The sequence below is a fragment of the Myiozetetes cayanensis genome, unplaced genomic scaffold (assembly GCF_022539395.1).
Source record: "Myiozetetes cayanensis isolate MyiCay16 unplaced genomic scaffold, myiCay2020 scf238, whole genome shotgun sequence".
NCBI classification, from domain to species: domain Eukaryota; kingdom Metazoa; phylum Chordata; class Aves; order Passeriformes; family Tyrannidae; genus Myiozetetes; species Myiozetetes cayanensis.
The window spans coordinates 46,414-67,632 of record NW_026087454.1 but is presented as its reverse complement, the minus strand read 5'-3'; the positions used below and the strand labels follow the sequence as shown (position 1 = coordinate 67,632).

The 21,219-nt window shown below is 65.8% G+C and overlaps 3 protein-coding genes across 3 annotated transcripts; 2 read left to right on the top strand and 1 right to left on the bottom strand.

The window, feature by feature from the left end:
• Positions 1-3,735: 3,735 nt before the first annotated feature.
• Positions 3,736-6,865, top strand: LOC126642629 (vesicular glutamate transporter 1-like; the record flags this gene model as incomplete). The annotated part of the gene is given in 7 exon segments (XM_050320431.1): positions 3,736-3,776; positions 3,778-3,882; positions 3,956-4,088; positions 5,102-5,212; positions 5,312-5,334; positions 5,336-5,440; positions 6,468-6,865. Coding segments are annotated over 7 exon segments (797 nt in total), but the record flags the coding sequence as incomplete, so codon positions are not given.
• Positions 6,866-8,461: 1,596 nt separating this feature from the next.
• RPL13A (ribosomal protein L13a) lies at positions 8,462-13,893 on the top strand. The gene is given in 11 exon segments (XM_050320421.1): positions 8,462-8,534; positions 8,791-8,863; positions 9,508-9,573; positions 9,700-9,801; positions 9,898-9,983; positions 11,257-11,269; positions 11,272-11,309; positions 11,390-11,413; positions 11,415-11,513; positions 13,785-13,800; positions 13,803-13,893. Coding segments are annotated over 11 exon segments (600 nt in total). The 5' UTR covers positions 8,462-8,519; the 3' UTR covers positions 13,871-13,893.
• A 368-nt stretch (positions 13,894-14,261) lies between these two features.
• Positions 14,262-20,475, bottom strand: DHDH (dihydrodiol dehydrogenase). Its single transcript, XM_050320430.1, has 8 exons — positions 20,293-20,475; positions 18,951-19,062; positions 17,780-17,943; positions 16,523-16,772; positions 15,610-15,722; positions 15,230-15,239; positions 14,473-14,625; positions 14,262-14,401 (listed from the first exon to the last, which is right to left on the bottom strand). Exons 1-8 carry the CDS (start codon positions 20,473-20,475, stop codon positions 14,262-14,264), a joined length of 1,125 nt encoding a protein of 374 aa, XP_050176387.1.
• Between the last annotated feature and the right edge of the window lie 744 nt (positions 20,476-21,219).

The following is a 21,219-nucleotide window of genomic DNA, read 5'->3' as shown; positions in this document are numbered from 1 at the left end:
CTACCCTGTGAGCACCCCAACCCCAGCACCCCTGCCTGACCCCCACCCACCCTCCCCTGTGCTCCCCAGGCAGTTTTGGGGGTGTGCTGGTGCCCGTTTTGGGTGCTGGTGTCCCTACCCTGTGGGCACCCCAGCCCCAGCACCCCTGCCCTGACCCCTCCCCACCCTCCCCAGGCAGTTTTGGGGTGTGCTGGTCCATGTTTTGGGTGCTGGGTGTCCTACCTGTGAGCACCCCCAGCCCCAGCACCCCCTCCCTGTGCTCCCCCAGGCAGTTTTGGGGTGTGCTGGTTCATGGTTTTGGGTGCTGATGTCCTACCAGCACCCCAGCCCCAGCACCCCTGACCCCCCTGTGCTCCCCCAGGCAGTTTTGGGGTGTGCTGGTCCATGTTTTGGGTGCTGGTGTCCTACCCTGTGAGCACCCCCAGCCCCAGCACCCCCTCCCCACCCCTCCCCTGCTCCCCAGGCAGTTTTGGGGTGTGCTGGTCCATGTTTTGGGTGCTGGTGTCCCTGCCCTGTGAGCACCCCAACCCCAGCATGCCCTGCCCTACAGCTCCCCTGTGCTCCCCAGGCAGTTTTGGGGTGTGCTGGTCCATGTTTTGGGTGCTGGTGTCTACCCATGAGCACCCCCAACCCCAGCACCCCCTGCCTGACCCCCTGTGCTCCCCCAGGCAGTTTTGGGGTGTGCTGGTCCATGTTTTGGGTGCTGGTGTCCTACCTGTGAGCACCCCAACCCCAGCACCCCCTCCCCACCTTCCCCACCCTCCCCCAGGCAGTTTTGGGGTGTGCTGGTCCATGTTTTGGGTGCTGATGTCTCACCAGCACCCCCTGTGGGCACCCCCAGCCCCAGCACCTGCCCTGACCCCCTCCCCACCCCACCCTGTGCTCCCAGGCAGTTTTGGGGTGTGCTGGTCTCATGTTTTGGGTGCTGGTGTCCTACCCTGTGAGCACCCCCACCCCAGCACCCCCTCTCCCTGTTCCCCCAGGCAGTTTTGGGGTGTGCTGGTCCATGTTTTGGGTGCTGGTGTCCTACCCTGTGAGCACCCCCAACCCCAGCACCCCTCTCCCCACCCTCCCCAGGCAGTTTTGGGGTGTGCTGAGTGCATGTTTTGGGTGCTGGTGTCCTACCCTGTGAGCACCCCAGCCCCAGCACCCCCTCCCTACCCTCCCTGTGCTCCCCCAGGGTGATTTTGGGGTGTGCTGGTTCATGTTTTGGGTGCTGGTGTGTCCTGCCCTGTGAGCACCTGTGAGCACCCCAGCCCCACCCACCTGTGCTCCCCAGGCAGTTTTGGGGTGTGCTGGTTCATGTTTTGGGTGCTGGTGTCCTACCTCATGAGCACTCCCAACCCCAGCACCCCTCCCCACCCACCCTGTGCTCCCCAGGCAGCTTTGGGGTGTGCTGGTGCATGTTTTGGGTGCTGGTGTCCTACCCTGTGAGCACTCCCCAGCCCCAGCACCCCCTCCCTGACCCCCCGTGCTCCCCAGGCAGTTTTGGGGTGTGCTGGTCCATGTTTTGGGTGCTGGTGTCCTACCCTGTGAGCACCCCAACCCCAGCACCCCCTCCCAACCCACCCCGTGCTCCCCAGAGGTAATTTTGGGGTGTGCTGGTCCATGTTTTGGGTGCTGGTGTCCTACCCTGTAGAGCACCCCCAGCCCTAGCACCCCTGACCCTTCCCCAACCCCCTGTGCTCCCCAGGCAGTTTTGGGGTGTGCTGGTCCATGTTTTGGGTGCTGGTGTCCTACCCTGTGAGCACCCCCAACCCCAGCACCCTTCCCCAACCCCCTGTGCTCCCCAGGCCAGTTTTGGGGTGTGCTGGTTCATGTTTTGGGTGCTGGTGTCCTACCCTGCGAGCACCCCAACCCCAGCACCCCTCCCCACCCTCCCCCAGGCAGTTTTGGGGTGTGCTGGTACATGTTTGGGTGCTGGTGTCCTACCCTGGGCACCCCAACCCCAGCACTCCCCTCCCACCCTCCCTGTGCTCCCCAGGCAGTTTTGGGGTGTGCTGGTTCATGTTTTGGGTGCTGGTGTCCTGCCCTGTGAGCACCCCCAACCCCAGCACCCCTCTCCCCTGCTCCCCAGGCAGTTTGGGGTGTGCTGGTACATGTTTTGGGTGCTGGTGTCCTACGAGGCCCGCCCAGCACCCCACCATCACCCCTGAGGAGCGCAAGTACATCGAGGAGAGCATCGGGGAGGCGTGGGCACCAATCCCCTGCTGGTGGGCACTGGGGGGCACTGGGAGGGCACTGGGGGGGCACTGGGGGCACTGGAGTCAGGGGCACCAATCCCCTGCTGGTGGGCACTGGGAGGGCACTGGGGGGGCACTGGGGGGCACTGGGGCACCAATCCCTGCTGGTGGGCATGAGGGGCACTGGAGGGCACTGGGGGCACTGGGGGGACACTGGGGGCACTGGAGGGCACTGGGGGGTCAGGGGCACCAACCCTGCTGGTGGGCACTGGGAGAGCACTGGGAGGGGCACTGGGGGGCATTTGGGGGCACTGGGGGCACCAACCCAGGCTGCTGGTGGGCACTGGGGGGGCACTGGGGGCACTGGGGGAGTCAGGGGCACGCAATCCCAGCTGCTGAGTGGGCACTGGGGGGCACTGGGGAGGGGCACTGGGGGGGCACTGGGGGGTCAGGGGGCACCAGCCCGCTGCTGGTGGGCACTGGGGGGCACTGGGGGGTCCAGGGGGCACTGGGGGGCACTGGGGGGCACTGGGGGCATTTGGGGGCACCAGCCCCGCTGCTGGTGGGCACTGGGGGGCACTGGGGGGCACTGGGGGGTCAGGGGCAGCAACCCGCTGCTGAGTGGGCACTGGGGGGCACTGGGGGGCACTGGGGGGTCAGGGGCACCAACCCAGTGTTGGTGGGCGTGTTGGGTAATGTGGGGGCAGGAGGTCACGGTGGGGGATGGTTGGGGGTCTGGGGCCTGTTGGGGTCACTGTGGGGTCAGGAGGGTGGGGGCAGGGCCTGTTGGGGTTCAGGAGGTTGGGGGTTTGGGGTCCTGTTGGGGTCAGGAGGGTTGGGGGTTTGGGGTCCTGTTGGGGTCAGGAGGGTGGGGGGGTCCGGGGCCTTTTGGGGTCAGGAGGTTGGGGAGTCTGGGGTTGTTGTGGGGTCAGGAGGTTGGGGGCTCAGGGTCCTGTTGGGATCGTTGTGGGGTCAGGAGGTTTTGGGGTCCGGGTCCTGTTGGGGTCAGGAGGTTGGGGGCTCCGGGGTGTTGCTGGGGTCAGGAGGTTGGGGGGTCTGGGTCTTGTTGGGGTCAGGAGGTTGGGGGGTCTGGGGTCGTTGTGGGGTCAGGAGGTTTTGGGGGTCCAGGGTCCTGTTGGGGTCATTGTGGGGTCAGGAGGTTGGGGGTCTGGATCCTGTTGGGGTCAGGAGGTTTTGGGGTCCAGGGCCTGTTGGGGTCAGAGATTGGGGGTTCCAGGGCCTGTGTGGGGTCAGGAGGTTGGGGGGTCTGGGTCCTGTTGGGGTCGTTGTGGGGTCAGGAGATGGGGGTCTGGAGCCTGTTGGGGTCAGGAGGTTGGGGGTGTGGGGTCCTGTTGGGGTCGTCGTGGGGTCAGGAGGTTTGGGGGTCTGGGACCTGTTGGGGTCAGGAGGTTTTGGGGTCCGGGGTCCTGTTGGGGTCAGGAGGTTTTGGGGTCTAGGGTCCTGTTGGGGTCAGGAGGTTGGGGGGTTCCTGTCGGGGCAGCTCTGGGGTCAGAAGGTCACAGTGCCCCCCCCACCCCCCTCCTTTGCCCAGATGGCCACCCCTGGCGCCAGTTCTTCACCTCCATGCCCGTCTCACGCCATCATCGTGGCCAACTTCTGCCGCAGCTGGACCTTCTACCTGCTGCTCATCAGCCAGCCCGCCTACTTCGAGGAGGTCTTTGGCTTCGAGATCAGCAAGGTTGGACCCCAAAACCCCCAAAACCCCTAAACCCTCCCCAGGGACAGGACCCCCACTGACGGCCCCGGGGCAGGTGGGGCTGCTGTCGGCGCTGCCCCACCTGGTGATGACGATCGTGGTGCCCATCGGCGGCCAAATCGCCGACTTCCTGCGCTCCCGGGGGCTCATGTCGACCACCAACGTCAGGAAGATGATGAACTGCGGCGGTGAGGGGGTGGGACAGAATTAGGGGGTTTAGGGGTGAGGAAGGGGACAGGTGAGGTGGGGGGTCAGGGAGGGGGATATGGGGGCAGGGAGGGCGACCTGGGGGACAGGGAGAGGGATATGGGGGCAGGGAGGGCGACCTGAGGGGACAGGGGGGACAGGGAGGGGGATATGGGGGCAGGGAGGGCGACCTGGGGGACAGGGAGGGGGATGCAGAGGGGACAGGGAGGGGATGAAGGGAGGGGGACACAGGGGGAACAGGGAGAGGGATGTGGGGGCAGGGAGGGCGACCTGGGGGGACAGGGAGGGGATGCAGGGAGGGGGACACAAAGGAGGGAACAGGGAGGGGGATATGGGGGGCAGGGAGGGTGACCTGAGGGGACAGGGGGGACAGGGAGAGGATATGGGGGGCAGGGAGGGCGACCTGGGGGACAGGGAGGGGATGCAGGGAGGGGGATGCAGGGGGGACAGGGAGGGGATATGGGGGCAGGGAGGGTGACCTGAGAGCCCAGGGGAACAGGAGGGGATATGGGGGTAGGGAGGGTGACCTGGGGGGACAGGGAGGGGAATGCAGGGGGACAGGGAGGGGATGAAGGAGGGGGACACAGGGGGGACAGGGAGAGGGATATGGGGGGCAGGGAGGGTGACCTGGGGGCCAGGGGAACAGGGAGGGGGATATGGGGCAGGGAGGGCGACCTGGGGGGACAGGGAGAGGGTGCAGGGAGGGGGACACAGGGGAACAGGGAGGGGGATGCAGGGAGGGGACACAGGGGGACAGGGAGAGGGATACAGGGGGGGACAGGGAGGGGATGCAAGGAGGACAGGGAGGGGGTGATGGGTGGCACACAAGAAGGACCCAAAGGGGACGGGGAGAAGCGATTTGAGGAGGACAAAAAGGGGGGACAGTGAGTGGGGGGAAGGCCCGGGTTTGGGATGGGAAGAGGGACACCCCAGGAGCTCTCCCGGGGTCCCAGGGGCCGAGGGTGTCTGGGGCGACCCCTCCCGCCCTCCCCAGGGTTTGGCATGGAGGCCACGCTGCTGCTGGTGGTCGGCTACTCGCACTCCCGCGCCGTCGCCATCTCCTTCCTGGTGCTCGCCGTGGGCTTCAGCGGCTTCGCCATCTCCGGTGGGCGCCGTGGGAGGGGCACAGGGGGCGAGGAGAGGGGAGGAGGGCCAGCACGTGGGGGTGCATCCTGACCCCCAGCCCCAACCCCGGACCCCTCAGGGTTCAACGTGAACCACCTGGACAGCCGCCCCCCGCTACGCCAGCGTCCTCATGGGGCTCTCCAACGGCGTGGGGACCCTGTCGGGGATGGTGTGCCCCCTCATCGTGGGGGCCCTCACCCGCCACAAGGTCAGGGGGCACCAGAACCTGGGGGTCTGAGGGGATGGTGTGCCCCTCATCGTGAGACCCTCACCCGCCACAAGGTCAGGGGCACCAGAACCTTGGGGGGTCTGAGGGGATGGTGTGCCCCCTCATCGTTGAGAGCCCTCACCCGCCACAAGGTCTGGGGGGTCAGCAAGGGGGGATCAGGGGTACCAAGAGACAGGGGGTCTGAGGGGATGGTGTGCCCCCTCATCGTAGAAGGCCTCTACCCCCACAAGGTCAGGAGGCACCAGAACCTGGGGGGTCTAGGGGGATGGTGTGCCCCCTCATCGTGGAGGCCCTCACCATCACAAGGTCAGGGAGGTCAGCAAGGGAAACCCGGGGGTCAGGGGGCACCAAGAACCTGGGGGGTCTGAGGGGGATGGTGTGCCCCCTCATCGTGAGAGCCCTCACCCGCCACAAGGTCAGGGGTCGGGGTGGGGAGTCAGCGAGGGGATCCAGGGGTCAGGGGCACCAAGAACTTGGGGGGGCAGCAATGGGAGCTGGAGGGGTTTGAGGGGATGGTGTGGGGTGTGATGGGCACGGGGACCCAGGAGGGAGTCAGTGGGGCCGGGGGGGACAGTGTGGGGTGTGATGGGCACTGGGACCCGGGTTTGGGGCATGCAGGGACCAGGAGGGAGTCAGTGGGGCCAGGGGGACAGCGTGGGGTTTGATGAGCACTGGGATCCGAGGGTGGGGGCACTGGGACCCCAATTTGAGGCAGGGGAACACGGTGGGGAACTTTGGGGGCTCGCACTAGGACCCTGTAACTCACCGCCACCCCTGGCCCCGCCCCCTCGTTCCGTTAACCCGCCCCTCACTCCCTTAACCACGCCCCCTTCCTTAGCCCCACCCATCTCCCTCCTTTAACCCCGCCCCCTTCCTTAACCCCGCCCCTCCATTCCTTAACCCCGCCCACTCCCTCCCTTAACCCCGCCCCCCCGGGCGTTGTCCCGCCCCCGGCGCGCCGCGATTGGCCGCGTTCGGCGCGCGGCGGGCGCTGATTGGCCCGCAGACGCGGGAGGAGTGGCAGTGGGTGTTCCTGATCGCCGCCCTCGTGCACTACGCGGGGGTCGCGTTCTACGGGGTCTTCGCGTCGGGGGAGCCGCAGCCCTGGGCGGAGCCCCCCCGGGAGGAGGCCGAGCCCCTCGCACCGGGCGATGAGGATGATGAGGAGGGGGAGTACGAGGAAGGCGGAGCGGGGATGGGACCGCCCGGGGGGCCCCCGGCCGGCTACGGGGCCACCGGCACCACCCCGGCCCCCGGGGGGCTCCTGGGGGATGCGGAGGAGTGAGGCGGGACCACCCCCCTGCTGACCCCCACCCCCAAACACACACACCTCAAAGCACCACTCCCCACCGGGGATCCCCCTCGGGACCACCGGGATCACCAGGAACTGCCCCCTACCCCCCCTCAAACCACCACTCCCCACCGGGGATCCCCCTCAGGACCACTGGGACCACCAGGATCACCAGGAACCGCCCCCCCACCTCAAAGCACCACTCCCACCGGGGATCCCCTCAGGACCACCGGGACCACCAGGATCACCGGGATCACTCAGAACCGCCCTACCCCCGAACTCCCCTCCCGGGACTTCCACTGGGATCCCCTCAGGACCACCAGGACCTGGGAACCACCCCCCACCTCAAACCACCACTCCCCACCAGGGATCCCCTCAGGACCACCGGGATCACCAGGATCACCAGGAACCGCCCCCAACCCCCGAACTCCCTTCCCGGGAATCCCACCGGGGATCCCCTCAGGACCACCGGGATCCCTCAGGAACCACCAGGATCCTCCCTCCAGGACCCCTAAGGGACCCCTCGGGACCACCAGGGACTCCCAAAACCCCTGGGACACCCCCAACACCCTCTACCTACCAGGACCACTGTGGACCACCAGGGCACCCCGAGACCCAGGACCCCAGGGACCCAGAGACTCCCAACCTTCCCTGTGCCCCCAGGACCCCAAAGGCCGGGCCCCCCCTGTTCTGTACATATATAAATACACGGGGGCTGCACCCCGGATCGGCTCTGCCTGCTCTGGGAGCACTGGGAGGGACTGGGGGAAGCTGGGGAGGGGTCTGGGGACACTGGGAGGGTCTGGGGACACTGGGAAGGGTCTGGGGGACACTGGGGGGATTTTGGGGACAATGGGGGAGGGTCTGGGGACACTGGGGGAGTTTGGGGACACTGGGGGAGTTTGGGGACACTGGGAGGGTTTGGGGGTACTGGGGGATCTGGGGACACTGGGGGGAGTTTTGGGGACACTGGGGGAGTTTAGGGACACTGGGAGGAGTTTGGGAACACTGGAAGGGTTTTGAGGACACTGGGAGGGGTTTGGGGACACTGGGGGAGTTTTGGGGACACTGGGGAGGTCTGGGGACACTGGGGGGAGTTTTGGGGACACTGGGGGGTCTGGGGACACTGGGAGGGGTTTGGGGACACTGGGGGAGTTTGGGGACATTGGGGAGGTCTGGGGACACTGGGGGTTCTGGGGGACACTGGGGGTCTGAGGACACTGGGGAGTTTGGGGACACTGGGGGGGAGTTTGAGGACACTGGGAGGAGTTTTGGGGACACTGGGGGAGTTCTGGGGACACTGGGGGTCTGGGGACACTGGGGATTTTGGGGACACTGGGGGTGTTTGGGGACACTGGGGAGCTTTGGGGGACACTGGGGTTTGGGGACACTGGGGGTCTGGGTACACTGGGAGGGGTTTGGGGGCACTGGGGGGCGTCTGGGGACACTGGGGGGATCCTGGGGACACTGGGAGGTCTGGGAACACTGGGGGGGGCTCTGGGGACACTGGGGGGGTTTCTGGGGTCACTGGGGGCAGTTTTGGGGACACTGGGGAGTTTGGGGACACTGGGGGGTTCTGGGGATATTGGGGGTTCCGGGGGCTTTGTGGCCCCGCCCCTACAACCCCAGGCCCCGCCCCCCTGCAGCTGAGACCCCGCCCCTTCCCACTTTCCTGCCTCCCTGACGTCACTTCCGCCCCTGCGGCGGCCGCGGGCGGAACGGGCGGCCCCGCGGGGGCGTGGCCTCTCTGAGGCGCGGGCGGCGGCGATGGCGGAGCCGCGGGTGCGGCCCAGGGGGCTCAGGGGCTTTGGGGGGCTTTGAGGGGCTCTGGGGGCTTTGGGGGGCTCCAGGGGGGCTCTGAGAGCTTCGGGGAAGGGAATCTGCAGCGAGGGAGCCCCGGGCGAGGCGGCGGGTGCGGGGCGGGCGCGGCCACGTGGAGGCCCCGGTGGGGTCAGCCCGGGTGGGGTCACCGTGCCGGTAACGCGCGTGTGTTTTATTTCTCTTTCTCTCTCTCTGTTCCCCCGTCCCGGTGCCGCAGGTGCTGGTGATCGATGGGCGCGGGCACCTCCTGGGTCGGCTGGCGGCCATCGTGGCCAAGCAGGTGCTGCTGGGTGAGTCCCCCCCCCCAAACCACACCGGGACCCCCGGGACTGACCCCCACTACGGGCACCCCAGGACTCCCCCGGACACCCCAGGACCCCCGGACACCCCCAGGACCCCCATGGAGACCCCAGGGACCCCTTGGACCCGGCCCCAGGACCCCTTGGAGACCTCCTGGGACCCCCGGACACCCCAGGACCCTTGGAGACCCCTAGGACCCCTTGGAGACCCCCAGGACCCCTTTGGGAGCCCCCAGGACCCTTGGAACCCTCCAGGACCCCTTTGGAGACCCCCTCCAGGACCCCCTTGAGACCCCAGGACCCCTTAGAGACCCCCAGGGACCCCCTTGAGGACCCCCAGGACCCCTTGAGACCCCTAGGACCTGCTCCTTGAGACACCCCTAGGACCCCTTTAGAGACCCCTAGGACCCCCTTGGGAGACCCCCCCGGGACCCCCCCCGCGCCGTGATGAGCCCCCTCAGGCTGTGGAGCGTCGCCGCAATGAGAGCCGCCCTCATGCACTACCAGCTGAGCGCGGGGGGCACCGCGGGGGTCCCTGGGGTTGAGAGGTTTGAGAGGGGTTTTGGGTTCTTGGTGCCGTTCCTGACCCCTCCCCGTCCCCCGGTTCTCTCCCTCCATCCCCGGTGTCCCCGCAGGGCGCCGCGTGGTCGTGGTGCGGTGCGAGGGCATCAACATCTCCGGCAACTTCTACCGCAACAAACGTGAGTTTTTGGGAGGGATTTTTATTATTTTATTTTTTTTTTGGGGTGGTGAAATCCTCCCGCGGCTCCCGGCGGAATCCCGGGCACTTCCCAAACCCTTTTTTTCCCCCCCCGTTTTTTTCCCAGTGAAATTCCTGGCGTTCCTGCGCAAGAGGATGAACACCAACCCCTCCCGGGGGCCCTTCCACTTCCGAGCCCCCAGCCGCATCTTCTGGCGCACCGTCAGGGGTGAGTGGGGGGCCGGAGACCCCCCCTAGAGCCTCCCCCCGAGCTGGGGGCACGCTCTGATCTCCTCTTTTTATCCCCCACCCCAAAAAACCCCAGGGATGTTGCCCCACAAGACCAAGCGGGGCCAGGCGGCGCTGGAGCGGCTCAAGGTGTTCGATGGGATCCCCCCGCCCTACGACAAGGTGGGGACCCCCTCTCCCTCCCCCCAAAATCAGGCTGGGACCCCCAGGAACCCCCCCTTAAATCCACCCAACCCCCAGGATTCCTGTTGGTCCCGTGCCACCCCCAGATTTCCCCAAAATTCCAGTGGTGCCTCCCCCAAATAATCCCCCCCGGGTGGTCCCAAAACCCACCCTTACCACTCCAAAATTGCCCTGGGACCCCCCCAAATCCCCCTGGGACCCCAAAATCCCCCTGGGACCCCCCAAATCCTCCCCCCCTGGGTGGTCCCAAACCCACCTAACCACTCCAAAATTGCTCTGGGACCCCCAAATCCCCTGGGACCCCCAAATCCCCTGGGACCCCCAAAATCCCCCTGGGACCCCCAAATCCTCCCCCTGGGTGGTCCCAAAACCCCACCCTCACCACCCCAAAATTACTTTGGGATCCTCAAAGCTCCCCAGAACTCCCCGGGATCCCCTAGACCCCTCTGATTCAAACCCCTGGGACCCCCAAATCCCCTGGAACCCCCCAAATCCCCCTGGGAACCCCCAAACCCCCCCAAATCCCCTCAGGATCCCCCAAATCCCCCTGGGACCCTCCCAAATCCCCATGGACCCCCAAATCCCCCTGGGACCCCCCAAATCCCCTGGGATCCCCAAATCCCCTGGGACCCCCAAATTCCCCTGGGACCCCCAAATCCTCCTGAGACCCCCAAATCCCCCTGGGACCCCCAAATCTCCCCTGGGACTCCCCAAATCCCCCTAGAGACCCCCAAATCCCCCTGGAACCCCACAAATCCCCTGGGACCCCCACAAATCCCCCTGGGACCCCCAAATCCCCTGGGACCCCCAAATCCTCCTGGGACCCCCAAATCCCCCTGGGACCTCCCAAATCCCCTGGGACTCCCCAAATCCCCTGGGACCCCCAAATCCCGGTGGGACCCCCAAATCCCGGTGGGACCCCCTAATTTCCCCTTGGACTCCCAAATCCCCCTGGGACCCTCCCAAATCACTGGGACCCCCAAATCCCCTGGGACCCCCATATCTCCCTGGGACCCCCAAATCCCCCTAGGACCCCCAAATCCCCTAGGACCCCAATCCCCCGTGTCAATTGATGTCACCTTTACCTACATTGTCCGATGCTTTCCTGAGTGAAACCAAAGCACTGAGACACCTCGGGGAGTAAAACACCCAAACCCCTTCCTGAGGACCCCTCCCGCCCTCCCAAACCCCTCAATGACCCCCAAACTCTCCTGTGAGCCCCCAAAATCCCCCTCCCCTCTCCCCAGCGCAGCGCATGGTGGTCCCGGCGCGCTCAAGATCATCCGGCTCAAACCCACGCGCAAGGTGAGCAGCGTTCGGGGGGGGGCCTGGGGGTCTTCCCGGGGGTTCTGGGGACCCCCCTGAGCCACCCCCTGCCCCCCCAGTTCGCCGTGCTGGGCCGGCTGGCCCTACGAGGTGGGCTGGAAGTACCGGGAGGTGACGGAGGCGCTGGAGGAGAAGCGCAAGGAGAAGGCCAAGCTGCGCTACGACAAGAAGAAGAAGCTGATGGTAAATTAAGGAAGGGAGGGCAAAAAAAAACCCTCCTGAAATTGGGGTGGGGGGCACCCTGGGGGTGTTTGGAGCAGCCCTAAAAACACGGGGTGGGGGGCCCTATAAATGAGGGGAGGGTGGGAGCCCGCAAGCTCTCCTTGCGTGGGGGTTGGGAGCACTGGGAGGGTTTGGGAGGCACTGAGGGGGTTGGGAGCACTGGGGGTTTGGGAGCACTGGGGGTTTGGGAGCACTGGGAGGTTTAGGAGCACTGGGGGTTTGGGGGCACTGGGGGTTTGGGAGCGCTGGGGGGTTTGGAGCGCTGGGGGTTTGGGGCACTGGGGGTTTGGGAGTGCTGGGGGCTTTAGGGAGCACTGGGGGGTTTGGGAGTGCTGAGGGGTTGTTGGGAAGCGCTGGGGGGTTTGGGAGCTTGAGGGTTGGGAGCGCAGGGGTTTGGGAGCGCTGAGGGGTTTGGGGCACTGAGGGTTTGGGAGCAATGGGGGGTTTGGGAGCACTGAGGGGTTTGGGGAGCTGAGGGGTTTGGGAGCACTGGGAGGTTTGGGAGCAATGGGGGGTTTGGGAGCGCTGGGGGGTTTGGGAGCACTGAGGGGTTTGGGAGCAATGGGGGTTTGGGAGCAATGGGGGGTTTGGGAGCACTGTGGGGGGGTTTGGGAGCGCTGGGGGGGTTTGGGAGCACTGTGGGGGTTTGGGAGCACTGGGGGGTTTGGGAGCACTGGGGGTTTGGGAGCACTGGGGGGTTTGGGAGCACTGGGGGTTTGGGAGCACTGGGGGTTTGGGAGCAATGGGGGGTTTGGGAGCAATGGGGGTTTGGGAGCATGGGGGGTTTGGGAGCACTGAGGGTTTGAGGAGCACTGAGGGGTTTGGGGAGCACTGAGGGGTTTGGGAGCAATGGGGGTTTGGGAGCAATGGGGGTTTGGGAGCAATGGGGGTTTGGGAGCGCTGGGGGTTTGGGAGCACTGAGGGGTTTGGGAGCACTGAGGGGGTTTGGGAGCACTGAGGGGTTTGGGAGCAATGGGGGTTTGGGAGCGCTGAGGGGTTTGGGGAGCACTGGGGGTTTGGGAGCACTGGGGGTTTGGGAGCACTGAGGGGTTTGAGAGGCACTGGGGGGTTTGGGAGCACTGGGGGGGTTTGGGAGCACTGAGGGGGTTTGGGAGCACTGGGGGCTTGGGAGCACTGAGGGGTTTGGGAGCACTGAGGGGGTTTGGGAGCAATGGGGGGTTTGGGAGCAATGGGGGGTTTGGGAGCGCTGGGGGTTTGGGAGCTGAGGGGGTTTGCAGGAGCACTGAGGGGTTTGGGAGCACTGAGGGGTTTGGGAGCACTGAGGGGTTTTGGGAGCAATGGGGGGTTTGGGAGCAATGGGGGGTTTGGGAGCACTGGGGGTTTAGGAGCGCTGGGGGTTTGGGAGCACTGAGGGGTTTGGAGGAGCACTGAGGGGGTTTGGGAGCGCTGGGGGGTTTGGGAGCACTGTGGGGTTTGGGAGCAATGGGGGTTTGGGAGCACTGAGCGGGTGTGGGAGAACTGGGGGTTTGGGAGCACTGAGGGGTTTGGGAGCACTGGGGGGTTTGGGAGCAATGGGGGTTGGGAGCGCTGGGGGTTTGGGAGCACTGGGGGTTTGGGAGCAATGGGGGGTTGGGAGCGCTGGGGGGGTTTGGGAGCACTGGGGGCTTTGGGAGCACTGAGGGGGTTTGGGAGCTCTGGGGGTTTGGGAGCGCTGGGGGTTTGGGAGCACTGAGGGGTTTGGGAGAACTGGGGAGTTTGGGAGCGCTGTGGGGGGTTCAGGAGCACTGGGGGTTTGGGAGCGCTGTGGGGGGTTTGGGAGCACTGGGGGGTTTGGGAGCGCAGAGGGGTTTGGGAGCACTGGGGTTTGGGAGCACTGGGGGGTTTGGGAGCACTGGGGGGTTTGGGAGCACTGGGGGTTTGGGGGGCACTGGGGGGGTTTGCGGGAGCACTGAGGGGGGTTTGGGAGCACTGGGGGTTTGGGAGCACTGGGGAGGGTTTGGGAGCACTGAGGGGGTTTGGGAGGCTGGGGGTTTGGGTTTGGGAGCACTGGGGGTTTGTTGGGAGCGCTGGGGGGTTTGGGAGCTATGGGGGGGGTTTGGGAGCGCTGGGGGTTTGGGAGCACTGAGGGGTTTGGGAGCAATGGGGGGTTTGGGAGCCGGGGGTTTGGGAGCACTGGGGGGGTGTGGGAGCACTGAGGGGGGGTCTCCTGGTTGTGTCTCCTCCCTGGGGGGTGCTGGGGACCCTCTGACCCCACTTTTTTTCCCCCCCCAGAGCCTTCGGCGCCGCGCCTGCGCAGCGTGGAGGCCAAGGCGGCGAAGTTCACGGCGGTGCTGCGGCAGCACGGGGTCCTGCTCTAATTAAAGGCCTTGACTGGAACAAACTGGGCTCAGCTGGGATGAACTGGGGGCCCCCCCCCGGGCGTGGGGACGAAAATGGAACAAAATCCCCGTAGGGAACCCCCCCAAAAAAAAATAATCACCACGGGGTTCAGACCCCGCAGGGATGGAGGAGAGGGGGAGCCCAAAACCTCATTAACCCCAGAATCTCCCTCAGGGAGCCCAGAATGTCCATTAAGCCCCCAAATCCATCGTCAGGGACCTCAAAATCCCTCAAATCATCCCCTCAGGACCCCCCAAATCTGGGGGGGTTGGCGGGGCCGCAAACCCGCGTGGTGTCAAAGTTTTCAAAGCCTTTATTGCTGGAAGAGCAGGGGGGGCCACACCGAAATCCAGGGGTCCCCCCCCAGGCTCAGGGGTCTCCCCCGGGGGTGGGCTCGGCCCCAGAGCCCCCCCCAGGCCCCGCAGCCCCCACCTGCTCCCGAGCCTGGTCCAGGAGCCGCGCGATGAGCTCGCTCTCGGCCAGCGGCATCACCGGGCTCTCCGTCAGCCCTGGGGGGCACAGAGGGGTCAGCGACGCCCCTGACCCAGGGACCCCCCAAACCCCCAGGGACCCCCCTCACCCTGCAGGAGGCACTCCCGGACGTGCTGGGCCTCGAAGCGGAGCCCGGTGCTGTGCGGGAAGTTGAGGGGCTCCGAAGGGGGGGGCAGAGGGAAAACCTCCCGGCGACCCCCCCAGAGCAGCTCCGTGGGGCAGTTCATGTTGTCAGGGAACTGCAGGGGTTTTTGGGGGGGGGGGAGACACGGACATGTCAGGGGGTTCCCTGTGACCCCTCCTCACCCCAAAACCCCCTGACCCCAAAAACCCCGATTCCAAAAATCCCTGATCCCAAAACCCCCTGACACCAAAACTCCCTGATCCCAAAAACCCCCTCACCCCAAAACTCCCTGATCCCAAAACCCCCTGACCCCAAAAGCCCCCTGATCCCAAAAATCCCTGACCCCAAAAACCCCTGACCCAAAAATCACCCCAAAAGCCCCCTGATCCCAAAAATCACCCCAAAAGCCCCCTGATCCCAAAAGCCCCTGATCCCAAAAGCCCCCTGATCCTAAAACCCCTGACCCCAAAAGCCCCCTTGACCCCAAAACCCTCTGACCCCAAAAGCTCCCTGATCCCAAAAATCCCTGATCCCCAAACCCCTGATTCCAAAAGCCCCGACCCCAAAAGCCCCTGACCCCAAAACCCCCTCACCCCAAAACAGAGGAGAAACCCCAAAACCCCCTGGCCACCCCCAAAAGAAATCCCCTCCCAAATCAGGAATGCCATCCCCACGTGCCCCACTTTCTTTTTGGGGGGACCCCTCCTCCGTGGTGCCCCCCCGCCCCATCCCTGGAATTTGGGACCCCGGGGACTCTTTGGGGTTTCCTCCCCCCAGGAATGTGGGGTAGGTTTTTAGCTTTTTGGGGTTCCCCCACCCCAGACCCACCTCAGCCCCGGTGCCCCCAGGGCGGCAAGTTTGGGACCCCCTGGAGTTTGGGACCCCGGGGAGGGGAGACTCTTTGGGGGTTCCTCCCCTCCCCAGGAATGTGGGGGGTTGGGGGGTTTTTGGGGGTTTCCCCACCCCAGACCCACTCACTCAGCCTGCCCCAGGGCGCAAGTTGGACCTGGAGTTGGGACCCCCGAGGGGAGACTTTGGGAGTTCCTCCCCCCCAGGAATGTGGGGGTTTCGGGGATTTTGGTCTCCACCCGACCGGCCAGCCCGGAGTGCCCCCAGGGCGACTCCCCCCGGCAGCCCCGCGGCCATGGAGCAGGTGATGACGGCCAGGCGGTGCCCCCCGAAATCCACGGTCACCGTCACCGACTCGTCCACCCCTGAACCCCCCCACATTTTCAGGAGGTGACCCCAAAATCCACGGTCACCGTCACCGACTCGTCCACCCCTGAACCCCCCACATTTTCAGGAGGTGACCCCAAAATCCACGGTCACCGTCACCGACTCGTCCACCCCTGAATTCCCCCCACATTTTCAGGCGGTTCCCCAAAATTCACCGTCCCGTCCCCGACTCGTCCACCCCTGAACCCCCCACATTTTGGGAGGGGGAGGAACAGGGACCCCCCCAGTGACCCCCCCTCTGAGTTCTGACTCTGCCCTCTCCACCTTGAACCACCCCCCAACCCCAACCCAGACCATCTTAGTGCCCCCAGGACTCCCAGTGCCCTCCCAGTCCCCTCTTGTACCCCCAGTTCCTCCCAGTCCCCTCCCAGTGTGCCCCCTTGCAGCCCCAGTTCCCTCCCAGTGCCCTCCCAGTCCACACCAGTGGGGTGCAGAATGTCATGTGTGTGTCCCCTCACCCCACAAGTCCTTCCCAGTGTCCCCCAGTCCCTCCCAGTGTCCCCAGTTCCTCCCAGTGCCCTCCCAGTCCCCCTTGTACCCCCAGTTTCCTTCCAGTCCCTCCAAGTCCCTCCTAGTCCCCCCAGTGCCCCCCCAGTGCCTCCTGTACCCCAGTTCCCTCCCAGTCCCCCTCCAGTCCCTCCCAGTCCCTCCCAGTCCCCCCAGTCCCTCCCAGCCCCTCCCAGTCCTCCCAGTCCCTCCCAGTGCCCTCCCAGTCCCCACCCAGTGCCCCTAATCCTCCCCAATCCCCTCCCAGTCCCCCAGTCCCCCAGCACATTACCGGTGGGGTGCAGGATGCCGTGGGCCCAGAGGGCTCTGGGGGTGCCCCCCAGCAGGGCCAGGGCCATCTGCAGGCCGTACCCCCCCAGGTCCAGCAGGGCCCCCCCGGCCAGGCCCGGCTCCCGCAGCCGCTCCACCCCCCCCAGGTTGAAGCCCAGCGAGCCCCGGAACAGAAGGGGGGTCCCCAAAGCCCCCCCGGCCACCAAAGCCTCGAGGCGGCGCCAGGCGGGGAAGAAACGGGTCCAGAACCCCTGCGGGGAGAGGGAGGCGGCAACTGGGGGCACTGGGAGCACTGGGAATGGGAGGAGGGACTGGGGGCACTGGGAATGGGAATGGGGGCACTGGGAGCGCTGAGTGGGGGCACTGGGAGCACTGGGAGTGGAATGGGGGGCACTGGGAATGGAATGGGGGGCACTGGGAGCACTGGGAGTGCAATGGGGGCACTGGGAATGGAATGGGGGCACTGGGAGCGCTAATGGGGGCACTGGGAATGGAATAGGGGCACTGGGAATGGAGATGGGGGACACTGGGAGTGGAATGGGGGCACTGGGAGTGGGAATGGGGGCACTGGGAATGGAATGGGGGCACTGGGAATGGAATGGGGGCACTGGGAGCGCTAATGGGGGCACTGGGAGCACTGGGAGTGGAATGGGGGGCACTGGGGGAATGGGAATAGGAGGGTGGGACTGGGAGGGAATGGGAATAGGAGGGGAGGGACTGGGATTGGAATGGGGAGCACTGGGAGGGAATGGGAATAGGAGGGAGGTACTGGGAGTGGAATGAGGGGGCACTGGGAGCACTGGGAATGGAACGGTGGGGAACTGGGAATGGGGACAGTTACAGTGAGTGGCAGGATTGGGAATGAGGGGCACTGGGAGAAGGGGGACTCACTGGGAATGGGAGGGGGCACTGGGCATGGGGGATCACTGGGAGAAGGGAGGGGTCACTGGGAATGGGGGTTACTGGAAATGGGGGTCACTGAGAATGGGGGGGTCACTGGGAATGGGATGGGATCACTGGGAGAAGGGAGGGGACTCACTGAGAATGGGGAGGGGGTCACTGGGAATGGGGAGGGGGCACTGGGAATGGGGAGGGGGCACTGGGAATGGGGAGGGGTCACTGGGAATGGGGAGGGGGTCACTGGGAATGGGGGTCACTGGGAAGGGGGATGGTGGGATGGGAGGAAGGGGAGGGGGATGGTGGGAGGGTGGGAGGGGGATGATGGGCCGGGGGGAGGGGAGGGGGATGGTGGTCCCACCTCCATGAGGAACACCCCCCTCTCCCGCGCGGCCGCCACGAGCTCGGCCACCTCTCCGGCCCCGACCGCCATCGGCTTCTCCATCAGCACGGCCCGGCCCGCGGCCAGGAACAGGCGGCCCGTGGGCAGGTGGGAGGGGTTCACCACCCCCACGTACACCACGTCTGGGGGGCACCCCAAAAAAACCCCAAAAACCCCCGTCAGGGCACCCCGGAACATCCCGACCCCAAAAACCCTGACCCCAAAACCCCCCGTGTTCACCACCCCCACGTACACCACGTCTGGGGACACCCCCAAAAACCCCAAAAACGTGTGAGGGCAGCCCAGAACCTCCCGACCCCAAAACCCCCCTGTGTTCACCACCCCACGTACACCACGTCTGGGGGACACCCCAAAAAAACCCCAAAAACCTGTGTGAGGGCATCCCAGAACCTCCCGACCCCAAAACCCCCTGATCCCAAAAACCCCTGACCCCAAAAACCCCTGGATCCCAAAACCCCTGACCCCAAAAACCCCCAGTGTTCACCACCCCACGTACACCACGTCTGGGAGGCACCCCAAAAAACCCCCAAAACCCCTCTGTCAGGGCACCCCGGAACATCCCGACCCCCAAAACCCCTGATCCCAAAACCCCTGATCCCAAAACCCCTGACCCCAAAAACCCCCCGTGTTCACCACCCCCACGTACACCACGTCTGGGGGGCACCCCAAAAAAAACCCCAAAAACCGTGTGAGGGCATCCCAGAACCTCCCGACCCCAAAAACCCCTGATCCCAAAACCCCCGATCCCAAAACCTGCTGATCCCAAAACCCCCGATCCCAAAACCTGCTGATCCCAAACCTGCTGATCCCAAAACCCCCGATCCCAAAACCTGCTGATCCCAAACCTGCTGATCCCAAAACCCTCTGATCCCAAAACCTGCTGATCCCAAAACAAAACCCCCTGATCCCAAAACCCCTGATCCCAAAACTCTCTGATCTCAAAACCCCCCCGTGTTCACCACCCCCACGTACACCAAGTCTGGAGGGAGGATACCCCAAAGAAACCCCAATCCCATCAGGGCACCCCAAACCCCAATAGGACACCCCAATCCCATCAGGGCACCCCAATCCCATCAGGACACCCCAAACCCCACCAGGGCACCCCAACCCCCCCTCCCGGGGGTCTCACCCACGTGGGGGTCCCGGGCCAGCTCCTCGTAGGTGCCGTAGGCTCGGGGCACCCCGAGGCGCCGGGCGAAGTCCCGGGCACGGCCCAGATCCCGAGCGGCCACGGCCACCACCTGGGGGGGGGGACATCGAGGGGGGGCCCAAAATCCTCCTCCTCCGGGGGACCCTAAAATCCCCCAAATCCCCTCCTCCCGGGGACACCCCAAATCCCTCCTCCGGGACTCCAAACCCCTCCTCCAGGGGGGGACCTCAAAATCCCCCTCCTCTCGGGGGGGGTCCCAAAATCCCCCTCCTCCGGGGGGGGACCCCAAAATCCCCCTCCTCCCTGGGGGGGGGAAACCCCAAAATCCCCCTCCTTCCGGGGGGGACCCCAAAATCCCCCTCCTCCCGGGGGGACACCCCAAAATCCTCCTCCTTCCGGGAGGGACCCCAAAATCCCCTCCTCCCGGGGACACCCCAAAATCCCCCTCCTCCGAGGGAGGACCCCAAAATCCCCCTCCTCCCGGGGGGGGGACACCCCAAAATCCCGCTCCTCCCGGGGGGGGACCCCAAAATCCCCCTCCTCCGGGGGGGAAACCCCAAAATCCCCCTCCTCCCGGGGGGAAACCCCAAAAACCCCCTCCTCCCGGAGGGGACCCCAAAATCGCCCTCCTCCCGGGGGACACCCCAAAATCCCCCTCCTCCCTGGGGGGGGAACACCCCAAAATCCCTCCTCCCGGGGACACCCCAAAATCCTGCTCCTCCTTCCTCTCCTCTCACCCCGAGCCTCCTGTGGGAATCAGGGGTCTCGGGGGATGGGGGGTCTCAGGGTTTTTAGATGGGGGATCCAAGGGGGTCCCAGGGTTTTTAGGGTGGGGGATCCAAGGGGTCACGAGATTTTGCCCTCCCCTCCCTCCCCAGGGGGTTCAGGGGCACCCCCACCCTTTTCCCCCCAGGAGGGGTCCTCGGTGTCACCTGGGTTCGGGGGCACCCCCACTCTCCCATAACCCCCAGGAGGGTCCCGGTGTCACCTGGGCCCGGGGGTCACCCCCTCCTCCTCCCCAGGGGGTCCTGGGTCCTCCCCACCCTTTTTCCCCCCAGGAGGGGTCCTGGTGTCACCTGGGTCTGGGGTTTCACCTCACCTCCCCAAGGAGGGGTCCCCGGTGTCACCTGGGTTTGGGGGCACCTCCCTCCCCCTCCCCAGGGGGTTCAGGGGTCCCCCCACTCCCTTCCCCCTAAGGAGGGGTCCCGGTGTCACCTGGGTTCGGGGTCACTCCCCACCCTCCCCCCAGGAGGGTCCCCAGTGTCACCTGGGCTCGGGGTCTCCCCACCCTCCCCCTCCCCAGGAGGGGTCCCAGTGTCACCTGGTGCTCGGAGCGGGGCAGGGTCTGCAGGGCCAGCACGAAGTCGTGGCTGATGGCCCTGGCCCCGCAGATGCCCCAGCAGGTGGGGCCGGGGGTCCCCTGGATCGCTTTTTGGGTTGGGGTCCTGGGCCCCTCTTGGGGGTGTGGGAGGGGGACACGACGAGGTCGCTGCTCCTGCTCCATTGCCGGGACCTGCCTCGACGCGGAGCCCCACCTGCCCCACCCCCACCCGTGGGAAGCTCCTGCGCCTCCTCCCCCCACCCCACCCAAAAACCCACCCACGCGCTCCGGGGGAGGGGTCAGAGCGGGGCACCCCAAATTGGGGAAAAAGGGGGCCAAAAAGCCTCCTTGGGTGGGGTGGGGCAGAGAAGTTTGGACTTTGGGGGACACAGAGGAGATTTTGGGGTCCCCAAATGAGTGGGGAGGAGTTTGAGGGTCCTCCCACCCCCAGGTGGTTTTTTTTTTTTTTGGGGGGTGAGGGAGGAGCTCGGGGAAGTTTGGGGGCAGGGGAATTTGGGGAGGCTCGGGGGAGAGGGGGGTTTAGGGGGTCCCAGGGTGGATTTATGGGGTTTTGGGGGCTTTGAGGGATCTCCTGGGGTCCCCCCGCCTCCACCCCAGAGTGCAGGGCTGGGGTCCAGGAGGATTTTGGGGGTGCCAGGGGGATTTTAGGAGTCCCAGGGTGGATATGGGGTCCCCTGATGTTTGGGGAGGGGATTTTGGGGCTCCCGCGTGTTAGGAGGGTTTGGGGGTGGGGCCGGGGGGGGAGGGGTGAGGATTTTGGGGCTCCCCACGTGTTAGGAGGGTTTGGGGGTGGGGAGGGGGGGGAGGGGTGAGGATTTTGGGAGGTCCCCGCGTTTTTTTTGGGGTTTTTTTTGGCCCCGCCCCCCCCAAAACTCGTTTCATTCATCGGGAGGAGGGGGCGTGGCT